Source organism: Annulohypoxylon truncatum (assembly GCF_022578515.1).
Source record: "Annulohypoxylon truncatum strain CBS 140777 unplaced genomic scaffold F4807scaffold_1, whole genome shotgun sequence".
NCBI lineage: Eukaryota > Fungi > Ascomycota > Sordariomycetes > Xylariales > Hypoxylaceae > Annulohypoxylon > Annulohypoxylon truncatum.
In genome coordinates, this window is record NW_025953787.1 from 265,799 (window position 1) to 286,170 (window position 20,372).

The 20,372-nt window shown below is 50.0% G+C and overlaps 8 protein-coding genes across 8 annotated transcripts; 5 read left to right on the forward strand and 3 right to left on the reverse strand.

The window, feature by feature from the left end:
• Positions 1 to 194: 194 nt before the first annotated feature.
• F4807DRAFT_455037 (uncharacterized protein) lies at positions 195 to 1,088 on the forward strand (the record flags this gene model as incomplete). The annotated part of the gene is made up of 2 exons (XM_048000653.1): positions 195 to 301; positions 587 to 1,088. 2 exons carry the CDS (start codon positions 195 to 197, stop codon positions 1,086 to 1,088), a joined length of 609 nt encoding a protein of 202 aa, XP_047859103.1.
• Positions 1,089 to 1,555: 467 nt separating this feature from the next.
• F4807DRAFT_2645 (heterokaryon incompatibility protein-domain-containing protein) lies at positions 1,556 to 4,189 on the reverse strand. Its single transcript, XM_047994513.1, has one exon. The coding sequence runs from the start codon at positions 4,073 to 4,075 to the stop codon at positions 1,688 to 1,690; it is 2,388 nt and encodes a 795-aa protein (XP_047859104.1). The 5' UTR covers positions 4,076 to 4,189; the 3' UTR covers positions 1,556 to 1,687.
• An 88-nt stretch (positions 4,190 to 4,277) lies between these two features.
• Positions 4,278 to 5,502, reverse strand: F4807DRAFT_403846 (uncharacterized protein). Its single transcript, XM_047996053.1, has one exon. The coding sequence runs from the start codon at positions 5,152 to 5,154 to the stop codon at positions 4,402 to 4,404; it is 753 nt and encodes a 250-aa protein (XP_047859105.1). The 5' UTR covers positions 5,155 to 5,502; the 3' UTR covers positions 4,278 to 4,401.
• Positions 5,503 to 5,751: 249 nt separating this feature from the next.
• Positions 5,752 to 8,847, reverse strand: F4807DRAFT_403848 (heterokaryon incompatibility protein-domain-containing protein). The gene has a single exon (XM_047996054.1). It carries the CDS (start codon positions 8,561 to 8,563, stop codon positions 6,104 to 6,106), a length of 2,460 nt encoding a protein of 819 aa, XP_047859106.1. The 5' UTR covers positions 8,564 to 8,847; the 3' UTR covers positions 5,752 to 6,103.
• Positions 8,848 to 10,067: 1,220 nt separating this feature from the next.
• F4807DRAFT_466182 (uncharacterized protein) lies at positions 10,068 to 11,152 on the forward strand (the record flags this gene model as incomplete). Its single annotated transcript, XM_048002354.1, has 1 exon — positions 10,068 to 11,152. Exon 1 carries the CDS (start codon positions 10,085 to 10,087, stop codon positions 11,150 to 11,152), a length of 1,068 nt encoding a protein of 355 aa, XP_047859107.1. The 5' UTR covers positions 10,068 to 10,084.
• Positions 11,153 to 13,385: 2,233 nt separating this feature from the next.
• F4807DRAFT_2808 (uncharacterized protein) lies at positions 13,386 to 15,385 on the forward strand. Its single transcript, XM_047994686.1, has 3 exons — positions 13,386 to 14,091; positions 14,160 to 14,325; positions 14,386 to 15,385. Exons 1-3 carry the CDS (start codon positions 13,794 to 13,796, stop codon positions 15,224 to 15,226), a joined length of 1,305 nt encoding a protein of 434 aa, XP_047859108.1. The 5' UTR covers positions 13,386 to 13,793; the 3' UTR covers positions 15,227 to 15,385.
• Positions 15,386 to 15,772: 387 nt separating this feature from the next.
• Positions 15,773 to 17,783, forward strand: F4807DRAFT_2739 (FMN-dependent dehydrogenase-domain-containing protein). Its single transcript, XM_047994603.1, has 2 exons — positions 15,773 to 16,093; positions 16,150 to 17,783. Exon 2 carries the CDS (start codon positions 16,234 to 16,236, stop codon positions 17,698 to 17,700), a length of 1,467 nt encoding a protein of 488 aa, XP_047859109.1. The 5' UTR covers positions 15,773 to 16,093; positions 16,150 to 16,233; the 3' UTR covers positions 17,701 to 17,783.
• Positions 17,784 to 18,442: 659 nt separating this feature from the next.
• F4807DRAFT_403903 (uncharacterized protein) lies at positions 18,443 to 20,139 on the forward strand. The gene is made up of 3 exons (XM_047996055.1): positions 18,443 to 18,666; positions 18,877 to 19,196; positions 19,277 to 20,139. Exons 1-3 carry the CDS (start codon positions 18,572 to 18,574, stop codon positions 19,726 to 19,728), a joined length of 867 nt encoding a protein of 288 aa, XP_047859110.1. The 5' UTR covers positions 18,443 to 18,571; the 3' UTR covers positions 19,729 to 20,139.
• The last annotated feature ends 233 nt before the right edge of the window (positions 20,140 to 20,372 follow it).

Sequence of the window (20,372 nt, forward strand, 5' to 3'; positions counted from 1 at the left end):
GGGCCACACATACATATATACCCTATGGTATTTACGAATATTCCAATTATATATCACCCGGAGGAAAGAACTCGACTTACAATTCGGGCCAGCGGGTCAGGGGTCACAACACAACATTACTGTGGTAGAATGATAAGTTAAATGACTATTGTATAAGTGAATTGGTCTTTCCTGTGATTGTGATTATGTACAATATGAGTATTTCGAAGTCATCTTCAAGCATTCCTGTTTTCACCTATTTGTTTACTTCGAATAGCATCAGTTCTATGCCTAATCTACCAAACGATCATTCTATAATCATGTGAGTATATCCATCTTCTACTATCATGTCAATCACTATATCTTCCTCTTCGTACTTATTTTGACCCTATTCCTAAACACCACAAGTCCTCTCCAGCAAAGAGAATCCACCACATAATAGGTAGACGGCACCCAATATCAGACCTCTCAGCTTTTGACTCTCCCTGTAACTATCATCAGATTATTTATGGGTAGCATTGGAGATGATGTCCTTTCAATATCACTCCTTTCCATGTGACCTCACACGAGGGTCTGAATAAACTCGCTAAACATCTATAAATCACAGGTCTAGCGCAAATGCTACGAGACATTCCCTCGGACGCCCTCGCTGCCACTCTTTTCCTCCAGCGGTGCCTCAAGTTCGTAGGACGCCTCGGGCGGGTTCCGAGCCTCCAGCTCGACTTGGACTACAGTCTCGTTCTCGGACCCATTCACCCACGCCTCCGCCTCCACCTCCCCCTTCAGTTAGCTCGTCTCCTCCTCCTCCTTACGAAGAGTTACCACCAGAGAATCCGCCATCGTATGCCCCGGAAAATGTCCCTACGATGCCCGCAGCCTCGTCTCCGCCAAATCAACCACCACCACCGGCGTACTCCGAGATGCCGAGCGAAGGTGGAGCAGTCGCACGTAGGCATCATAACTTAGCACAAGGAGCAATAGGAAGAACCCTATCCCAACACCGTAACCAAGGGATCCGGCGGCGCTCTCAGAGCGAGTCTCCTCCAGCCCCCTGGCAGAACGATGAGGGCTGGCGCCCTTTCCTTCCAGACGAGGAGAATCAGACTTGAGCAGGCAATTGGAGAAGGGGCCTGGGTACCTATACAGCGTCCGTGTATTCATGTTCTTTTCTTGTTATCATTTTGGGAAAATTCTCGCTACTTTTTGTTCTTTGGTTAGGTATGAGTTAGATTCTTTTGTATAGAAAAGCAGCGTTTGGAATTTTGCATAAAATCGTTATTTTTGGGAGGGTGTGGGCGGGACTTTACCAGCATTTTATCTTATTTTACTTTCTCAGCGCTTTCTTTTTGCATTCTTGTCCACAACGTCGGTTTGTTGTTGCTGGCCGTGGGAGAGAAGGAGACATGAAGTGATGGAGTCGAAAAAAACAATGCCTCACTTCCCTCGAACCATCCAGGCCATGTATCAGACTATGACAGAACCGACGCAACGATAGCTCCTATGCCAACCTCCTATTCGACATATACATACCTGGTATAAACGGCATTAGTATGGGCATAACGGATAGGTACGCTGATATCAACCATATCGTCTAAAACGTAGTTTACTAAACGACGACTACCTACCCCAGAGAACTGCTCCATAGATAGCGATAGAGTCTGACTAAAACATTGACCTCGCCAAATTAACACCTGATGTTACATAGGTACTATCCTAACCCAAAGGAAATCCTTGGGTAGGTGTCTAAGATGTCTTTAGCAGCAGACCCTAAATCATTGCCCCTCCAGATAGTCGCCGACCCGATCCTATAACACTTCCGGAATTCACGTTCCTCAACCACAATCTGCTCTCTCTCATCTCTATCCCAGCACACCACGAGGGCACTTCCACGATCCTCCTTTCTCCCCATGCGAACCGTATACTCGTAGCTTAAGAGAATAAGCCCCCATTGGCCGGAAGCAAGAAATCTCTCGATCTCCAACTCCAGGTTCTGGGAAGCGGGATCCAGCGGTCCGTCTGTGGTAAAATCCATGTCCCATCTCACGGCCCATTTGTCATCTTGGCGAAGCGCATCTGTCGGTTTCCCTTGGCGTCGAAAGAGAACGTTCCCAACGGGTATGCCAACGGCTTCCCCCAAAAGGAGCCGAGCATCCTCGTCGAGGCAATCGGTAAAAAACGAAAGCGCCTTTGCCCAGGGGAGCAGTGTTCCCCGCGTCCCCTGGACGGCAATGACATCGAATCCGAGCGGCTGCAACCGAGCGCCGCTCACGGCAGGCCCGGGCTTGCCGTCCCACCTCGCGCTGCCCCGCCACCCTGCCCACGTCCACGAGGGGAATTCCTCGCGTCTGGACACCGTGTCGTCCTTCTTATGACACCAACCGAGAGACACCACAAAAGCCTTCTTTTGGAAGCGCCGCAGGGGTTCCGAGCCGTAGTCCGTTCCGATCAAGCTACGGACACGTGGTACAAATACGGGCACGCCCTGCAGCGTAGCGAAATTAGCGTCGGCCTCGACGAGGATGCGCATGGCGCCGCGGAACCCGTTGATCGAGTCCGAGGACATGGTGAACTGCTTGCCGGTGTACACCTCGACGAGGCCGAGGAACAGGCCGAGCTCGACCCAGAAGCGGCCGCGCGGGTCAGCGAGGCTATGCTGTCGTTTCGTGCGCGCCCGCCGCAGTCGCCGGTCCCAGGACGCCGGGGTCAGCGACGGGTTCTCGGGGAAGCTGTCGTCGAGCTGCACGGCGACTTCGGGGTGGTGTACGGGGAACGAGTCGCACGCGTGCAGCCCGTCGGCCGCGAACAGCGCCTCGTGGTCGGCGAAGTACAGGCGCCGCGGCGAGAGCAGGGATTCCTGGAAGCACCACCCGCGGGTGAACCAGGTCGACGCCGTGATCTTGCGGTCGACCGGCGGGGGCGTCGTGAATATTGTCAGGGGCCCCAGTTTAAGGATCGTCTGCGGCGTCCTCGGCGAGCCGCCGACCCCGGGCAGGTTCCCCCTGGAGCTGGCCGCGACGATGGTGAAGGCTGCCGACCCGTAGATGAGGTCCATCTTGGACACCTGGTCCGCTACCTCGGTTGGGTTCGACTGATCGATGCAGTAGGCGTCGACCCAGAGGTATCGATATCCCGATTGTGTGACGACTGTCATGGCGTCGCGCACTACGCGAGGTATGGATCGGGGAAGTCGAGTCTTATACTCTGGCTCGCCTTCCCTTCCTAACTCCACGGTATCCTGTAATGCTAGCGCCCAGACGTAACTCAATGCCACATATTGCATATCTGGTGACTTACTGACAATCATATGCGTTTCGCAGTCAATTACTTTCATGCCGGTCACAACTTGCACCCCGTGGAATGGACGTTGGACCCGCTCATAGTTCTCTATCTCATCGCCACATTTATGCGCAGCCTCAAGGATATCATCCTCATCTTCCTCCTCGCCCTCAATTTCGTCCTCGTCTTCGCTCTCACTCTCACTCTCACTTTGCTCCGCGCTATCACCCTTCGCCTCCGTCAAATTAAGCCACGAGCGAACCATCTCAGGCTCATACTCAGCCCCAACGAACCGCGACAGCGGGTATCCCCCCTCCTCCTCCCCGGCCCCACTCCCAACCGCTGCCTCCAAATCGCGCGTCCTCGCGCAGACCAGAAACCCCGTGCGCTCGACCTCCTCGGAATTCACATACGGCAGCCAATCGCGCTCGCGCTCGCCGGCGTACAGGACGGCGGCCGTGGCCGGGCTGTACAGCATCCGGGTCTTGGACTCGAGGAGCCAGTTGCGCAGGTTGAAGGCGCGGAGACGCCACCGCTCCTGGCTGCCCGGCGGTAGCGACGAGGCGTACGTGTTTGGCAGGAGCAGGCGCGCGAATAGGCCGCACAGCGGACACGCCGCGTCCAGGCCGGTTCTCTCGGCGATGGTCACGGGACACGGGTCGAGTGGCTCTTCGCGGTTCGCCTCGATGTGGTTCAGCGCGTGTTCGAAGTTGGTGGTCCGGCATTGCTGGCAGATGGTGGCCGTATCCGACGTTGACTCTGTGGGGACCGGGCTTTGTGGACTTGATCGTTGATGTTCCACAGCCGTCGGCTTATCCATTTTTTACCCGGGTTCACGGGGTATCTCGGCGAGCTTAGACTAGTCTATAGGTAGTTTGCGTAACGCGGGCTGCGCCCGCTCTAGCCAAGGTACATCCGAACAAGTGGGTTTACATATATATCCCAAGTATAATACAATAGGTAGATACTCTTTTATTTACATATTACACTCAATTAAAAGATGATTAGTTATGATGATAAGTCATATGATGTAATTAAAGAGTTCTTCAGCAATACTAATCTTATTCATTTATAATACATAGGCTAATCTTCGGATCATTTTGCATCTCTTGCCCATTTTGCTAGTCGATGCGCGGCACCCCGTTATTAACCCCGATCTTCCTCTTGCGTACCTGCCATTTGCGGCCATCTTTTATCAACGTTTTCCTTCACTACCTTTAACATCCAAAATGCGTTGGCCAGCTCTTTTCTTCTTCCTTCAAATACAGAAGTGAGAGTCTCAATGGCTTCCTTGAGAGCATGGATGGCCTGAGCAATGCGCTGTAGGCGTTTGGCTAGCTTCTCTCTCTGGAACTCGTCGGTACAGCTCTCCGCCTCGGACTCGGATAATAAGTCAGTCAGGTTCTTTTGCCAGCAGCGTGCGATGTCCTGAGATAGAAAATACTGGAAAGGGCGCCGCTTCTGCCACTCGGCTATATCGGATCGATTCTGCATTGTTGTGCCGCAGATAATCCTGTCGAGTTCGTAACAGGATTGTAGGACATGCCAGAGCGAAAAGGCTGCAACTGGATGTGCTTGAAAAAGGCGTCCAAGCTCTAGCTCCTCAGGATTCTTCTCATACGATTTGATATCATCGCATATACCAGACATGCTGTTGCTGTCGAACTCTTTGCCCCATTCGATCAGCCGACCTTGCCACTCCGGGGAGAAGATCGCCCCGGCGTCATTTTTGTATTCATTCAATTCGTACCAGTCGAAAATATCTCTCTGCGTGGTTTCTAGTTTAATTTGCAACTTCGAAGCACGGATATCTCGGTTTTGTTTTGAGTTTGATCTCAGCTTGCTTTTGTATGGGCTGGTTCCCCGAGTTGGCGAGCTTTTACTGGAGGCACACGACATTGCCAAATACAAAACTATTCGACTTGGAGGTCTTGATGATGACAGCAGTATAATACCCTGGGAGCGTAGATCTCATTCTTTATATAAAAATCAATGTGTTAGGGGCGAAGTAGCTAATCAGTCAACCTACTGGGCTTTCGGGGGCGCCTGAGACTGAGAGCGTCAGGCTGTGAGCCAGGCGAGGAGAACCTCGGTATTTTGTACATTGAGGCTCATGTGTTTGACTGAATACGTAGATAAGACAAGAGTGGCCTTTAATTGGACCTTCAAATATGTCATGGGCGGCAGTGCAACCCACGTATTATCGTACTGCGCTTTGATTTACAAAAATGCAGGTAATTTATAAAGTAACTTTGCAACTTTCTTAAGTATATATTACCTACAAAGTAGACTTCCATGTAAGAACGGATAAGTATTGGGAGCCACATTAGTCCTAACTGACAAGCCACTAGCCACAGGGCATCAGCCACCCGTGCTAGTCAACCTTTAGTTCCAATAACCTGTAATGCATTACCCTGTCATACCAACAATAACCAACAATAAGATACATAGATGTTGTATGGAAATACTTGCACTTTAGTTAATGAAAACACAGTACCCGGTAAGATACGGGCGAACTTTAGTGCAGCCTGGGCTAATAGTGGCGGATCAGCCGGTAGCATGTCTCGGCCCTCAGGATGCACTGTAACCCTCCTTCATTGACTGATATTCCATTTTTGTCGCTGACTAAGACTGGTGAAAAACAGCCCCCTTGGGCCATGTGCCCTACTCAGACTTATGCACCTGATCCAGTAGCAAGGAGAGCAGTCAGAATGCAGGAAATGGATAGAGCACACGATCTCTTCAAAGAAATGTCTATGGATGTATTACTGGTGCTTATCGAGGCTCGAGACTACACCGTAACGATGCAAAGAAGGATACTAAGTCAAGATAGAGTAACTTCAGTCCGTCACACCAACTCAAAATACTTAGCCTTGGACTTCCATGACTTGCCAGACACGGCTTCCCCTTCCATCATGCCATAGATGAAGCATTCACCCACCATAATGAACTGCTGTTTGCCATCCTTTTTTTGCTTACGCAGAACGACCGGCACGCTAGCGCCAAGGAGAACACAGATCAAGTCCCCTTCTCGAGTCTCAGCAGGCACTAACCCATATGTATCCCTTTTCGGCCCTCCGAGTTTTACTCGCGCAAACTTCCTTTCCCAAATGACGTCCTTAACGCGTCCTAAGAAGTCCCTGACTATCCTAGAAGCATTTGGCAAGGCAATAACGTCTTTTGTGCTGAGATCACCACCGGGTCTTAAATGGTTCAAACAATCCATGCAGGCACGAGGATACCAGCTTGGTGGATTTAATCCGTTTGGGCCTCGGTCAGCGACTATCGTGCGCCAGAACCCTTCTGGAACACGCGGAACTCCTAGTGCCCATTCTTTGTGTCCATTCCATCGTTTAAGATCGAAACCCGCTATTTGGAAGGCCTCCCTAAAGATCATTGCGTGAGACGCTCGTTGGGCGAACTCCTTAACTGTCCCAATGCGAAGACCCTTGATGAATAGATGACCATCAAAAACCCTTTTCAAGGTGGTCCCAGACGATGCATCTTGTGGCTTGAAGCCAAATCTATACTCTGGCTTAAGGTCTGATGTTGCGCTGTAATTCCTATGGCCGGTACGATGTGATACCCCAACAAAACTATCTCCATTGGACCGGCCGTGGATTCTCTGAGCAGGAGTTCCGTATGATGACTTCTGAATCAACGGGATCCATGATGGCAACTCTTCCTGCGCGTCGCGAATCTCACCGGGTGCAGAGGGTATTGCGCTATGGGAAAACAAATTGTTGCGCCTTTCTTCTTCCAAAGTAGGAGCCCAGTGGCGTAAGAGTATATCCAAGGACAGCGATTTAGAGATGCAATAGTCGATGAAATCCCCATATACATCAAGCAAACTTTTTCTCTTGTAGTCCGGTGAAGGCTTTTCGTCAAGGTCGAGGTATCTCTTATTCTCGCTATGGGTATCTTTGGCCAACGACAAGACAGCATATATCGTATCCCGCGGGTTGGTTGCTTCGAATGCCAACAAACTTGAGACAAGGACTTCCAACGTCATCATACGCTGCTGTATATCCCCATTCTCACTCCGTCGAAAAAGATTATTCGTGAAGTCTACAAGTGCGTTGGCGCCTAAGTTCTTCACACCGTCAACGGCGGCTACATCCGCCAAGTAGTCAGCATTTTCCATATATCTCTTCGATAAAAGGGGATTGATTTTATCTTGATTCTTGATGAAAATTGCGATGGCGTCCGCAAAGTCTGACCAAAGCATCCTGTATTCTCCGTACACCACTTCAGCATTCCGAGCGAGTGCGAGCTCTTGGAGGACCCACCGCCGGCTGAACCATTTATTACGCATAAGGCTCACGATATTGTCGGCGTCTTCGACGAGATCGGAGCTAGCTTCTGAGCTTCTGCTGAACAGGCGTTCCAAGTTCTTCAGGTCCAGCATCTTCTGCAGGAATTGAAAGCAATGCTTGGGATCGGGCGCGTCTTCGCCCGTCCCATCTCCTAGCCAGACGCATACGTTCTTGGCGTGGAGATACAGCTCGTGCATCTTTTTGACTTGCGCCGAGCGCTCGTCGTCGTCGTTCTGATCGATGCACAAGGCATCTATCCACATTGTCATTTCTTTTTTTCTATGTCGGAACCTTTGAAGGGCGGCAAAAAGGTTCGATCGGACATATATTTTGCCGCTGGGACCCTCCCACCGCTTGTTTTTCCGCATGAAAATAATTAAGTCCTCTTCGCGCGAAAGCTGTTCGACCTTTTCATCGGCCGTCTTGTAGTTTGTAACGTAGATCTCGTGGATGGGCTCACCTTCGCCCCAGAAGTAAGAAAGCGCCGTGAACGGAATGTTAGTCATAGTGCTTGGAACCAGTTTGCAACAAATTGGGTCGTCTCCTGTGCCTGGCTCAATGATCAAGACCCGAATATCTTCGCCGAAATTCTCCTTGAAGGGCATGTAGACGAATGTATCAGAATGTTTCATTTTTGTGTGAACGAAAGCACGAAACCGTTGGAGACTCCTCTCTGCTTGTAAAGTCGCGTGCAATTCATGTGAGGTGCCATCATCTAGTCGAGGCTTCTTAACCTGGGCCGGTCGTCGCTCGTCCTTTCTCTTGCGTTTGTTTTTGCTGGAGGAGGGCATCTTGAGGATGTTAGACTTCAAAGTATCGCGTCTAGGTCCACAGTCAATGATTCGTCGGACCAAGGATGGTAGGTTCGTCTTGCAACTTTTCCACCACAAACGAACATTCGAACGGGGATCGCGGACAATTGTCACTCCATCGACTGACAGGAGTTTGGAGCTGCCCGCATCATTTTGTGGCGCATAATTTCCAGAGGACATCCGTTTCCCTACTGAGCCGACGTGCCTATCTGTCTGGTGGTACTCCGGCGCAGCCTCGTTGAAGCATTTCCATAGCGGAACTCCCCCAATGAGAACGATCTCTCACATGGTGGGTTACATGAGAAGCAGGCTGCGCTGCGCTGAGCGGCATGGTTTCGAGGTCCCTTGACTCAGTTTTCCACTCGCTGTCGGTGACTGTTTGGCTATTACATCTTACAAGGAGTGTATAGATAGGTAGTATTGCTTACAGATGCACTTCAACGGACCAGGCATAGATCTGAAATTATGAAGGCTAAAGATGTAGCTAACATTTCGGTGAACATGGCCATTTACGCCTCAAAGGTAACCTTAGCAAGGATTGAGGTATGGTCTACTAAGCTAAACCAATCAAATTGGCCATCATGCCGCCTAATCGCCCATGTTCTGCCTCCGGTCGATGGCGAGGCATACATACAGAATACTCTGAATATCTTGAGGTATTTTATTTCTGCCAGCGCTTACAACAAGTCGAGCAGTATTCGAATTTGAATCAAGACTTGCCCCAGATAAGTAAAATTGACAAAATTATTTACGTACGAAATACTTACCTAAGTAGGTAACATTCGAGTAAAGATTCTTATTACGGTCTCACTATTTACAAGCATTTTTATTAGCATGTAGGTAGGTAGGAATAGATGGCTTATATAATATTTTATAAAAAGCGAAGAACTGGAAACAAAGCATACCTATTGATAAAAGCGCGTTCGCGTCTTTATATGAAGGCCTACTCTTCCTAACCATGTAACCGATTTCTCGAGTACCTAAGCAAAGCCGCCATTATCTAATACGACAAGTATAATAGATGAGCTGTATGTACTTGCTTCGATTAACTCCCAAGGTTATTGAAAGTGTTGATTTCTGCAGTACTACACAACCCTCCAAGTTAAATACAGCCTCTCGGCAGTCAGAAGATGTCGTCTTCGCTGGCTGTGAGTTGTCATCATGCATTACTTCTGCTCCCCTATTCGCCTCTGGCACTCCGAGTAATAGCAACACTTGCTTGAACCGGGCAATGAATCTGCACACAATCGAGCCCCTCTGTTGCCTCGCCGTTTTCTGTTGATTCAGAATGCAGGATGCAATGCCAGCGATTCAAAGTGGCAGTATACACAGCGAGCGAACCGCATTCTATCCGTCGATGTGCACCTCCAAGAGAGCCCCGCAAGTAACCTTGAGAGCCCTGGAGGCGCGAGCTCATAAACGTTGACATTGTTCCATCTCTGTAGATCGACGCTTGACTGAATTCGTGAACTCGAGCTTCTAAACGCTATTGAATCTAGTGGCGAAAATTTTGGATGATTTCGTATAACCAACGATGGCACGTAAGTTTTAGAGAAATATGTAGACCTGTCACTTGCAATTACGGTCCACCCTACCCGCAACCAGCTACTCCATCCCCCCTTTTTACTTTCTACCTTTTAACATACGTTACCATTTAAGTCGGCATTGTTAATGATTCTTCCTTATTACACAGAATCCAAGATGCCGCTTTCCTACTTGTCCAACTGGGCACCTTTCCGCATCGATGCCCTCGGGCTAGTGACCTTGATAGGCGCTGAAGAAGTCAACAGAAGTGTCGGACGTTTGGTACAGAGTCGATACGCCAAGTATCTACCCTTGCTAGGAGCACATCTCATAGCGGACAATCAGTTCACGACTATGACCTCGGGATTTCATCTCTACAATGTCTCCGATGCCATCAGAACTCCAGGCCTTTCTGCCTGGCTTACCCGCTGGTTGAAATCCCAGAACTTGAAGATGAGCACTACCGTTTTTGAGTGGTCAGTTGCTCCTGGGAAGTCTCAGGAGAGCAAATCTGGCTGTGGGAAGGCGTGGGACGCCCTACTTGCGGCCCTCATCGGATTTCTCACCATTGGTGGGAGCTTGGTCCTTGTCGTAGCGATGGGTGATTGGTGGGGCTTGGCTAACACGATATCGATGATAGTCTCTGTTGTCGTACGTTGTTGCTTAGTCCAAGAGAACGTGGACGCCTTAGATAAAGCTGTCCTCGACGCCTGCTATGAACGAAGTGGTATCCAAGGCGGCAGTGAGAAAGTCAAGTTGCTAATCTCACTGGCTGATGGCAGGATGGTGACAATGTACGCTCCCCGGGGGCTTGTCCTTGAAGGCTTTACGAAGCGTCTTACCATTCTCCAGCCGCGTTTGTACTCTTACACAAGAGCATTAGGCTGGTTCGTCTTCGGCGTCCATGTTCTTTCTTTAGGCCAAGCCACATTTCTGAACCAAATATACGCAATTGCTCTTCTCGTCCTGAGTACGTGGGCCACTGCAAAGGGCATCGGCTCCAACGAGTACTACATCACCGAACATATCTCGGCCAAACGGGTCGAGAATTATCCTTTCTGCCCGGATAAGAGAAAGTGGGCTTACATACGTCTTGGGTGCAACGGAGTGGAGGAGGAGTCCTTGGCCGATTGGGGGCTCTTACCTCGGAAGGCGAACACCAAGTGGTGGAGAGATTTCAAAGAGTCTGAAGAGCAATGGAAGTTTCAAAAATATCGAAAATCTTACGATACTGCCAAGGTTTGAAAGTTATCCAAACTAGTATATCTGTCACGAGGCGGGATTAAAAGGTTAAGGAATAACGACGTTGTTGCGCAAAGAGCTCTGACTACTCCCTGCCAGGGGATGCGGTATACATACCTACGTAGATCTCCGTTTGTCTACAGCCAAAGAACTAACTACCAACAGGGCGGTCTCGTACAAACCGACTCCTGATCCTTCTGGGCTACTAGCTAACCCTGGCGAGACCTCTGGCTACCAGCTCTCATCGAGGAGGCTTCTGACAATATCATCTTGGCTTAACTGAAGAACCTTGATTCGTGGACATTTCAGATAATGGGCATAGTAGTTTCAGCAAGAAAGATTGCTAATACATTTCGAAGTCATTGCGGGAACTGTATGAACTGTTGGTGGGAAGCTAGACCAGGCTTTGAAATTGTCTATGACGATAGGAAATTTCTGATAAGGATTTTGCTGGGAGACCACTTTTGACACAAGATCCCTTTGTAAGCCCAGGGTATACCTACATGTTTGATTACATATCGTACCTTGATGCGAGGGACTGAGGTAGAAAGGGGCAAGTGAGGTATGGGCTGGAGTTCTTTTTAGGGGTATTGAGTATTGGATACCCATTGGATCAGTCATTTCCGGACATGTCCAAAATAGAGAGATATGAAGTTCCTCGTCGTGGGAATTGTCAATTCACATGTAAAATCTCAATATCTGCTAACTGAATGAACGAAGATGGCCGCTGTGTGGAAGCAACTCCAGTTAGTTATTTATCGCCAAGATGATCCATAAGTGGATCTGGTAGATATAAAATGGCTTACTGGGCACCGGAGCAAAATTCTTGATGACGAGGGGTCATTGATATTTAGACTAATCCTCTATTTTAAGAGTTCATAAACGGCTTCATAACTTAACTCACTAGATTCCTGTCGTTCACCTACCTAACCCTACCGAGCTAAGGTTGGTATCCATTTCCCACCAAAGATATGCTTGGCTCGAATCCTCAAATCGCTTGTCAAGTTCGCACTCGCTCTGTCAAACAAACTATCAAGCGATTAGGCCCTTTTATACCCTTGTACGTGCTAGGTAATGATGAAACAGGTTGGAATTAGCGGTCAAAGCTGACTGCATACTCCTTTCTATGCTGATCCCCTCAATGATTTGAAAGAGCTTTATTCGGATTTTCTCTTAAGGATAGATGATGATGGCGTAAACATTCGCTGCTTGTATAAATATTCAGAATAATACAGATTATGACATTTAATGAACATTCGTAAAGCTCGCTGGGAAGTTATTTGAGGAAGGATGGCGGTCGATCTAATATAGCAGACGCCGTGGCCCGCCGTGGCCCGCCGGGCCGAGGACCTGCCCGAATAGGAGAGAGATCACCACTCACCCGTCAGCGACGGATACCAGCTGTCAAAGCTGACACCATTACACATTTCGGCCCCGATCCATCACAAATGACTAAATTTATTTCAGACAACAGCTCCAAGGAAAGATTTTCGGTAGATCGTGCCTTTTTCAATCCTTCGCCTTTGCGGGGTTGAAGACACCGCACACAGAGAATGCTGAATTCTTTTTTCCCCTTTGTATCCCCAGTCAGCTATTATACCATACATTCGTGGCGTAACATGGAGTATGGCAATATACATATCATATTGCACACCTCCACCAAATACGTGCGTCGCCTGGTTGCATCAATGAAGTGGCAAGTGGTTATTATGTGGTACAACACGGCTAGAATTCTGGCCTGATCTTGGATCTAGCCGCAAAATACCTCCCCGGCTGAACGGCTTCCTGCTCTGGCAAAGTCTGGGTTCAACGCCGCTAAAGATGTAACTAGGGCCAGATCATCCCATCATCCTGTGCTTCCTTCTCTGTCTCTGCCCCGCGGGTTAGCTACATACGATGCTCATAATCAGATAATCCGGCACCGGTCATCAGCTAGGTAGTGTTATAAATGATGAGACAAATGACGCACGAAACAGAAAGGGGTTGCTGAAAGGTAGCCATTTCCTGTACTTCCGCACATTACCCAAAGCTGATAGTGATAGGTAAGCTGCGGCGTTTTCATCTGCGGGAGCATCCCGTCCCAATCTTTTCCCAAAGTTCCCAAAAACTCCAGAAACTCCAACGGCTGGCCGATTGGTGCGTTCGTTCGGGTGAATCGAACCAGTTCACGCGGTTGGTCATCAATATTACCTAGCAACACCTACATACATGAGTGATTATGTATGAGGTATGTATGGGCTCTGCTTACATTGCTTCTGTATGGTACCGGTGGTGAGAGCTCCGCCCCAATCTGACGTCGCACGAGTCACCCCCCCCAGGTCTCATCCAGTAATCCCAGGGTCTCATCAGCCATACTACAGAGGTGGGGATCTCGTCTCAGCTGAAGCCTCACTGGGTAGTTTTCATAGCCGGTCCCGGCAGGTAAGAAAAAAAGAAAGAAAAGAAAGGGTGTTCGCCGCAGCACACGAGTCTCGCAGGTTAAAAGCGGCTCGTCCGCACCCCCCTCCCCTCCCATTTACGGCCTACTGGCCCCCCCCTTTTCGGATTTTTTAATTCCTACTTGCCTTTTTTTTATTTCCTTTCTTTTGCTTACATTTTTATTCATCCTTCGAATGGTGTCAATTGTCGCGCCCCGTCACCCAACATGACATCCGCCCTCAGGCTGGCCACCTTGGGTTACGCGATCGCTCTTGTTGATGCCAGCTTGCTGTTCTGGTCCGGGGGCCGTCGCGACGCTGGGAATTGGGGTCCGGCCAGGCACACTGCTACCGTTGGTGCTGGTGCTGCTGCCGCCGCCGGAAAAGATCCTGTAGGATGGGTTCCGCCGCAACCGACTGCGCCCCCGGGGGCCAAGCCGTTCGACCTCGAACTTCGGCGGCGCCAACAAACTACTACTATCACGTCCGCTGCTACGTGCGGCTATCCAGTTAGCAATGTTAATGGTAGGTGACTATTTTAGATTACGTACTTTGCCCGGCCTATTTGTGAGAAGCTCTTTAACTCTTCGTAGACTCGGCGATTACTTGCGGCGGTGGAGAGTATTGTTATGAAAACCAGTTCGCAAGCGTCGCAGGATGCTGTGGCGAGGCGAACCGCCGCGATTGCAGAGTACCAACGACGTGCATTGAATCGAGTATATCAGCATCGTATTCATCCGACCCTAAGACTCTTATCTGGTAAGTTCAAGACTGACTATCCAAGACTCCTCGTGGTTCCTTCAACTAAGTCGCGGAAAGCAATAATACGGCGAAGCCTCGTTGTGTGACCTACTTGTACAATGCGAATTTCTTCGAGAATTTGTACGGGGTTAGCTTTTTGGCATGTGGCGAGGACGCAGGATCTAGTACGATTGCAACTAGCCCACCGTCGGGCTGGTCACCGACGAGCGATGCTAGTACCACTGCTGAATCTACAGGCAGTGACGCGACCGCTCCGGTAACCGTTACGGTGTTTCCAAGTAGCAGCGCATCATCATCAGCCACGCCAGTTGCATCGGGAGATAGTAGCAGTAAATCGAGAACCGGAGCTATTGCGGGCGGCGTCATCGGCGGTGTTGCCGGACTCACGCTGATCATCGCTGCCATTTTCTTCTTGTTCCGGTACTGTAGGAGGAGAAGGGACGACGGGGTGGAAGGGAAAGGGATGGAAGGCTCGCCCCCGTATCCGGGCCGGGATTACCGAATCTCTAGCGTGTACCCCGGAGGCATACCCGAGCCGCAATACCATTCCGACTTTTATGGAGAACTACCTCCGCAAATGATTCAAACAGACTCGACCCAACATGTTACAGGTTACCCACAACCGCCACCAGCGAGCTATGATCCTGTTTCTACCATGCCTAGGGATATGCACCCGCAAGGAAGACCAACGACCACGTTTATTCCCGTGTCACCTAAGCCGAATGACGACGATATAGTATCGCCTATTACGCCCGGAGATGGGTTAAATCCCGCTGACGACCCAGCAACGTACACGTGGATATCTAACCCAACGCCGCCCCCACAATCAGAATATTCCCAGTTCAGCCCGCCTCCTCCTCCTCACTTCCAGACTTACCGTCCGTACCCGGGTACGTGAATTACGCGTTGCTAGCCAACGGCATTGTGACGATTACATCGCGAGCGATGAAGCTCGTAGAGCGAGATAATGTTTCTCCAATAAAACATACGAACTTTCTCTGTACATATATATAGGGTGGCGGCGGCGTTTCTCTTACCCGCGGATTCTGGCGTCTCGGCGGGCGCGTCTTGCATATGATACCTATTGCGCTTTTTCTAAAATTGCGGGTCCCGGGTAGGGAGAGAGGGGTGATTGGATTAATATGGTGTTTATTATCGGGAAGTGCAAGGAGGCATCGTGATGATATATAAAACTGTTTTTCCGCGCTAGGTATGTCTATCTTGACGGAATCACGCGAACTATACGCGGCACGCTGTAATACACCATTTTCCCGGTCGAGATATAGTTCAGGGAAAGACGAATTGAAACTCTTTGAGATATGAGGCTCCAGTATTGATAATATGGATCAGGATTTGACATCCTCCGATGCTTTTTCCGAGGTTGAAATGTGTGTCGGCTATCTGGTGTATGGAACATATATAGTAAACACTCCATTCCTTCGAGCTCTTTAGACCTATAGCACTAATGCGTCAGTAACGCTAAACTAACATGATTAGCGACCAACCAATCATTAGGTATTATTTACTAATGGAGATTGTATACATATAGACGTTTGGAAGCGTAGGCAACTTATCGTAGTTGTGCATCCCGCGGCGAGACATCGTGAGATGCCCTAACGCGGGGAAACGCGCACCCCGGACCGGACTAGCCGGATCGCCGCGGGATCGGGTAGGTGTGTGGGGAAGGCGCCCATCTTCTCCAAGTTTCGGTATTTTCATTCAGCCGACCTCGAAAGGTGACATGTAGGGTATACGTATATAATTAGTAAGTGCTCCTAAAGATCAAACCTCTGTAATATAAGACTCTAATAAGAGGCATAGGTCGGCTATTCCAGGGGTTTGAACAAGAAGTACCTATGAATAAAACCCCCCAACGCTAGGCAGGAGTCAGGTCGCTACGTGAACATGGGCGACAGGGAAGCCGAAAAGCTGGTCAGCGTGGACGAGATATCCCAGCACCGTTCCCTCGACGACCTCTGGCTCGTCGTCGACAACGTAGTCTACGACCTCAGCGCCTTCGCAGAAGAGCACCCGGGAGGCGTGTCAGTACTCCTCCAGCACGCAGGTCGCGACGCAACAACCGCCTACTCCGAGGTCCACTCGCCATCCCTAATCAAAACTTCGCTGCCGGCATCGAGTCGCATAGGCATGCTAGACAAGGCCACGGTGACGGAAGAATGGGCCAAACCGCCGCCGCAGGCCAAGGGCCCGCCGGCGCAGAAGACGCCGGATGCTAAACCGCCGCTAGAAAGCATCGTCAACGCGCGCGACTTCGAGGTCGCGGCCGAGGCGAGCTTCACCGCGAAGGCGTGGGCTTTCGCCTCGTCGGCGGCGACGGATTGCCTGACCAAGGACCGGAACGGGTCGGTGTACGACGAGATCATGCTCCGCCCGCGCGTGCTGCGGGACGTGGCGGATGTGGATCTGAGTACGACGATGTTAGGGCATCGTATCAAGGCGCCGGTATTCTGCGCCCCGACGTCGATGGGCCGGATCTTCCACCCCGAGGGCGAGCGCGAGATAGGGAGGGGGTGTCAGCGCGTGGGCGTTCCGCAGTGTGTGTCGACGAGTTGCTCTTTCCCGCTCCCCGAGGTTATGGACGCTGTCGAGGAGGAAGGGCAGATAATGGCTAAGGAGGGTGATGGCGAAGCAGGTGTGGTTCCGGTGTTTTTCCAGTTATACGTCGATAAGAACCGGTCAAAATCGGAGGCGCTGCTGAAGATGGTGCGAGAACGCGGTGTTAAAGCTATATTCTTGACGATCGACGCACCGGTTATCGGAAAGAGGGAGGCGGACGAACGCGTTAAATCCGACGAGAGTATAAGGGCGCCTATGTCCGGAGCGCAGGCTAAGAATGATAAAAAGGGAGGAGCATTGGGAAGGCTGATGGGCAATTATATCGACGCTTCGCTGACTTGGGATGATGTGGCTTGGCTGCGGAAACATGCCCCCGGTTTGCCTATCGTGTTGAAGGGCATCCAGACGTCGATGGATGCAGTCAAGGCCATGGAGGTTGGTGTTGAGGCGATATATATCACAAATCACGGCGGTAGGAGCTTGGATACGGTGCCTGCGACGATATTAGTGTTGTTGGAATTACAGAAGTGCTGTCCGCAAGTTTTCGAAAGGATGGAGGTGTTTATCGATGGTGGTATCACCAGGGGGACCGATATTTTCAAGGCCTTATGTTTGGGTGCTAAGGCGGTAGGTATTGGTCGAGGATTTTTATATTCCCTGAATTATGGAAAGGAAGGGATCGAACATTTCGTCGATAGTGAGTACATCCCCATGAGTTATGATATGCGATGGCAAGATGAGAAAAAAGTAGGAATGCTGACTGATATACCACCAAAGTACTTACGGACGAGTTGAAAGTTACGATGCAGATGTGTGGTATCACTAGCCTTGATCAAGTTCATCCTGGGTTGCTACATACAGGTGCTGTTGACCAGCTGGTACCTGGGTCAGAGGAACATCCCTATGCCAAATGGAGGCCTAGGTTAAGGAGTAGTAAGCTGTGAAGAGGAATATAAAGGGGCTAAAGGTCAATGCAAGTAAAGGGTACATATGTTTGGATTATAGAATGATGTATACATAGGGTATAGGTGAATATAAGTACCTGACTAGGTACCTGGTGTTCGTCCCAGTCCTCGTCCGGTCCTCGTCCCCGACCCTCCTAACCACCTGCCCCGTTCACTTCCCGAGCAACATAAAATCATCTTCCGCACCACCACTCATTCTTCCACCTTTTTCAACACCAATCTTCTGAACAAATCTACCTGATTCTTTTTTCCCACAATCACTCTGTCAAAGCTAGGTACGTACCGTCCGTACAATTTTTGGCAGCTGTGCACCAACCAACTTCCAACACTTATCTCCCACTCCCCCCGCTCCGTTCACTTTCTTTTCTACTTACCCTCAAACATCAACAACCTTCTTGTCGACAATCGTTTATCTCAGTAAATTATTCAAATCACACCAACGCTTTTCGTCACTAAAGCTTTATCCTCTTACTCAACTCACTTGAATCAATTATTTCGCACTACAATCACTTAACTTGACGTTTCTTATTCGGTTTATCACGATGCGTCACGATATTCGCCGTGATGCGTCCGCAGCTGCCAGGGCTCAGGTGTCGAGCACTGTGTATACGAACGATACATCGGAAGATAACATTTACATAGAACGTTCGCACGTGGGTAAACTTGCCCCCAAGGAGGACATTGACTCGATCACCTTTTCTATGGTGAAGGGTTACTACATCGCCATGAGTGACACCAGCGAGTGGAACGACGATTCCGATGGCGTTCTGTGCCTTATGAAGACCAAGGACTGGAGGTAAGTTCCATCTAATTTTTTTTCCTTTCATCACCTTTCCTATCCTACTTCTTCTACCTTCATCTGTTTCCCACCACTTTCCCTACATATATCCTATGTAGGGAATTGCTACTCAATATCCACTATTACCCACAACAGGGCCTTAACAAGTAAAACACATGCCTCTCCTCTTCCCAAAAGTACACATGCTAATATGAAAACCAATTACAGCTGGAGCATGGTCTCCAACGTCCTCCAGCGTCCGGAGGAGGAAGCGAAGGAACGCTTCCAGTACCTAACCTCCCTCGCCCAGGAGGACGGAGGTATTCCGACCGACACCTTGGGGGAGCTCTATTTCCTCAAGATGCGCCGCTACCCGGCGCTTCTTGAGGAAATCGCGGCCAAGGCCGATGAATTCGAGAAGGCCAAGGCGAAGCTGGACGAACGCTACGCCACCGGCGGCCGCAGCCGCGCAGACATCCTGGCCAAGGGCAGCCGCGGCCAGAAGAGCTGGCTTGCTCGCTTGTCTCCCAACGGCGACCCTGCCGAGGGTAAGTACCATCCATCCCATTCCAATTCTATCTTTTTTTTTTAAAAAAAAAACCCATACCCTTACTAACAAAACCCCAAGGTCTGGATTCGTACCTCGACAGTCTCTCAAGCGCTCGCAAGTCTCCCAGCCCACTCCGCGCTCCGTCCCCGGACTCGATCGAGCGCGCCAAGATGATCCTCCGCCAGCACAAGAAGAAGACATCCTGGCTCACGAAGCACCCGAAGAGCGCTCTGATCGCCAGTTACTTCCGCGAGCATCCGGAGCTCAAGAAGCTTAACGCGGATCAATTCTTCGATGAGTGGGACTGCAAGGCTCTCGCAACCCTCGAGGCGCGCCAGCGGGGAAATAAGTGGCTTCACCTCGCCGCTGACTTCGCCAATGCTACTGGCCGCGCCGTCGACCCCGAGGTGCTCAAGGCTAAGCTCGACAAGGCGCCTATCATGGACAAGGAGGAGTCTGCTTCGTTCTACGGCTTCGAGCAGTCTGATGATGAGGATGAAGAGGCGACAGAGGATGGAGGATCTGATTAAAGGCACCATCGTGTCACAGATTTCGCATTTCCTTATTTCCTTGCGTCTTTTTTCCTATTCTCTTTCGCACTACGGTTATGGAAAACGATACCCCGGGAAATGGCATGGGCATGGCACGGGCATAGACGGATGATGGCCGGATCTCCTTTCGTCTCTTTTATCGCAATGGAGTTCGATAGATCGACTTAGAATGATACAGGTACACGGTCAGGGATGGAATACGGCAGATTTCCTTTCGTTTTTGTTTTTCCTTCTTCTTCGCCTTTGCGTCTCCCCTCCGGGTGAACAGGCACTCGTCACTTGGGTCGGGTCTGGTTCGAGGTGGTTGACCATTTCAGAAGTAACCTATTTTGCTTTAATAGATAGGTACTCTTGACCGCATGATTGGCAAGAGCAAAAATGAAATCACGGTGTTCTTGCAACTACCTCGTATTATATGTTAAAGTTAATCGGGCATTAAGTGAACACGCAGGCTAATGAAGCCACGTACATGTTGTTAAAGGGCAGTAGAACCTGACTTCATGATAGTTTCCATTCTTTCAGAATAGGTCTGTATAGACCTTCGCTTCCAAACTCTAGAATATGGACACAATATGAAGGATCAATTCTAACTCCCCAACATGATAAACACCTACCTTGTACAC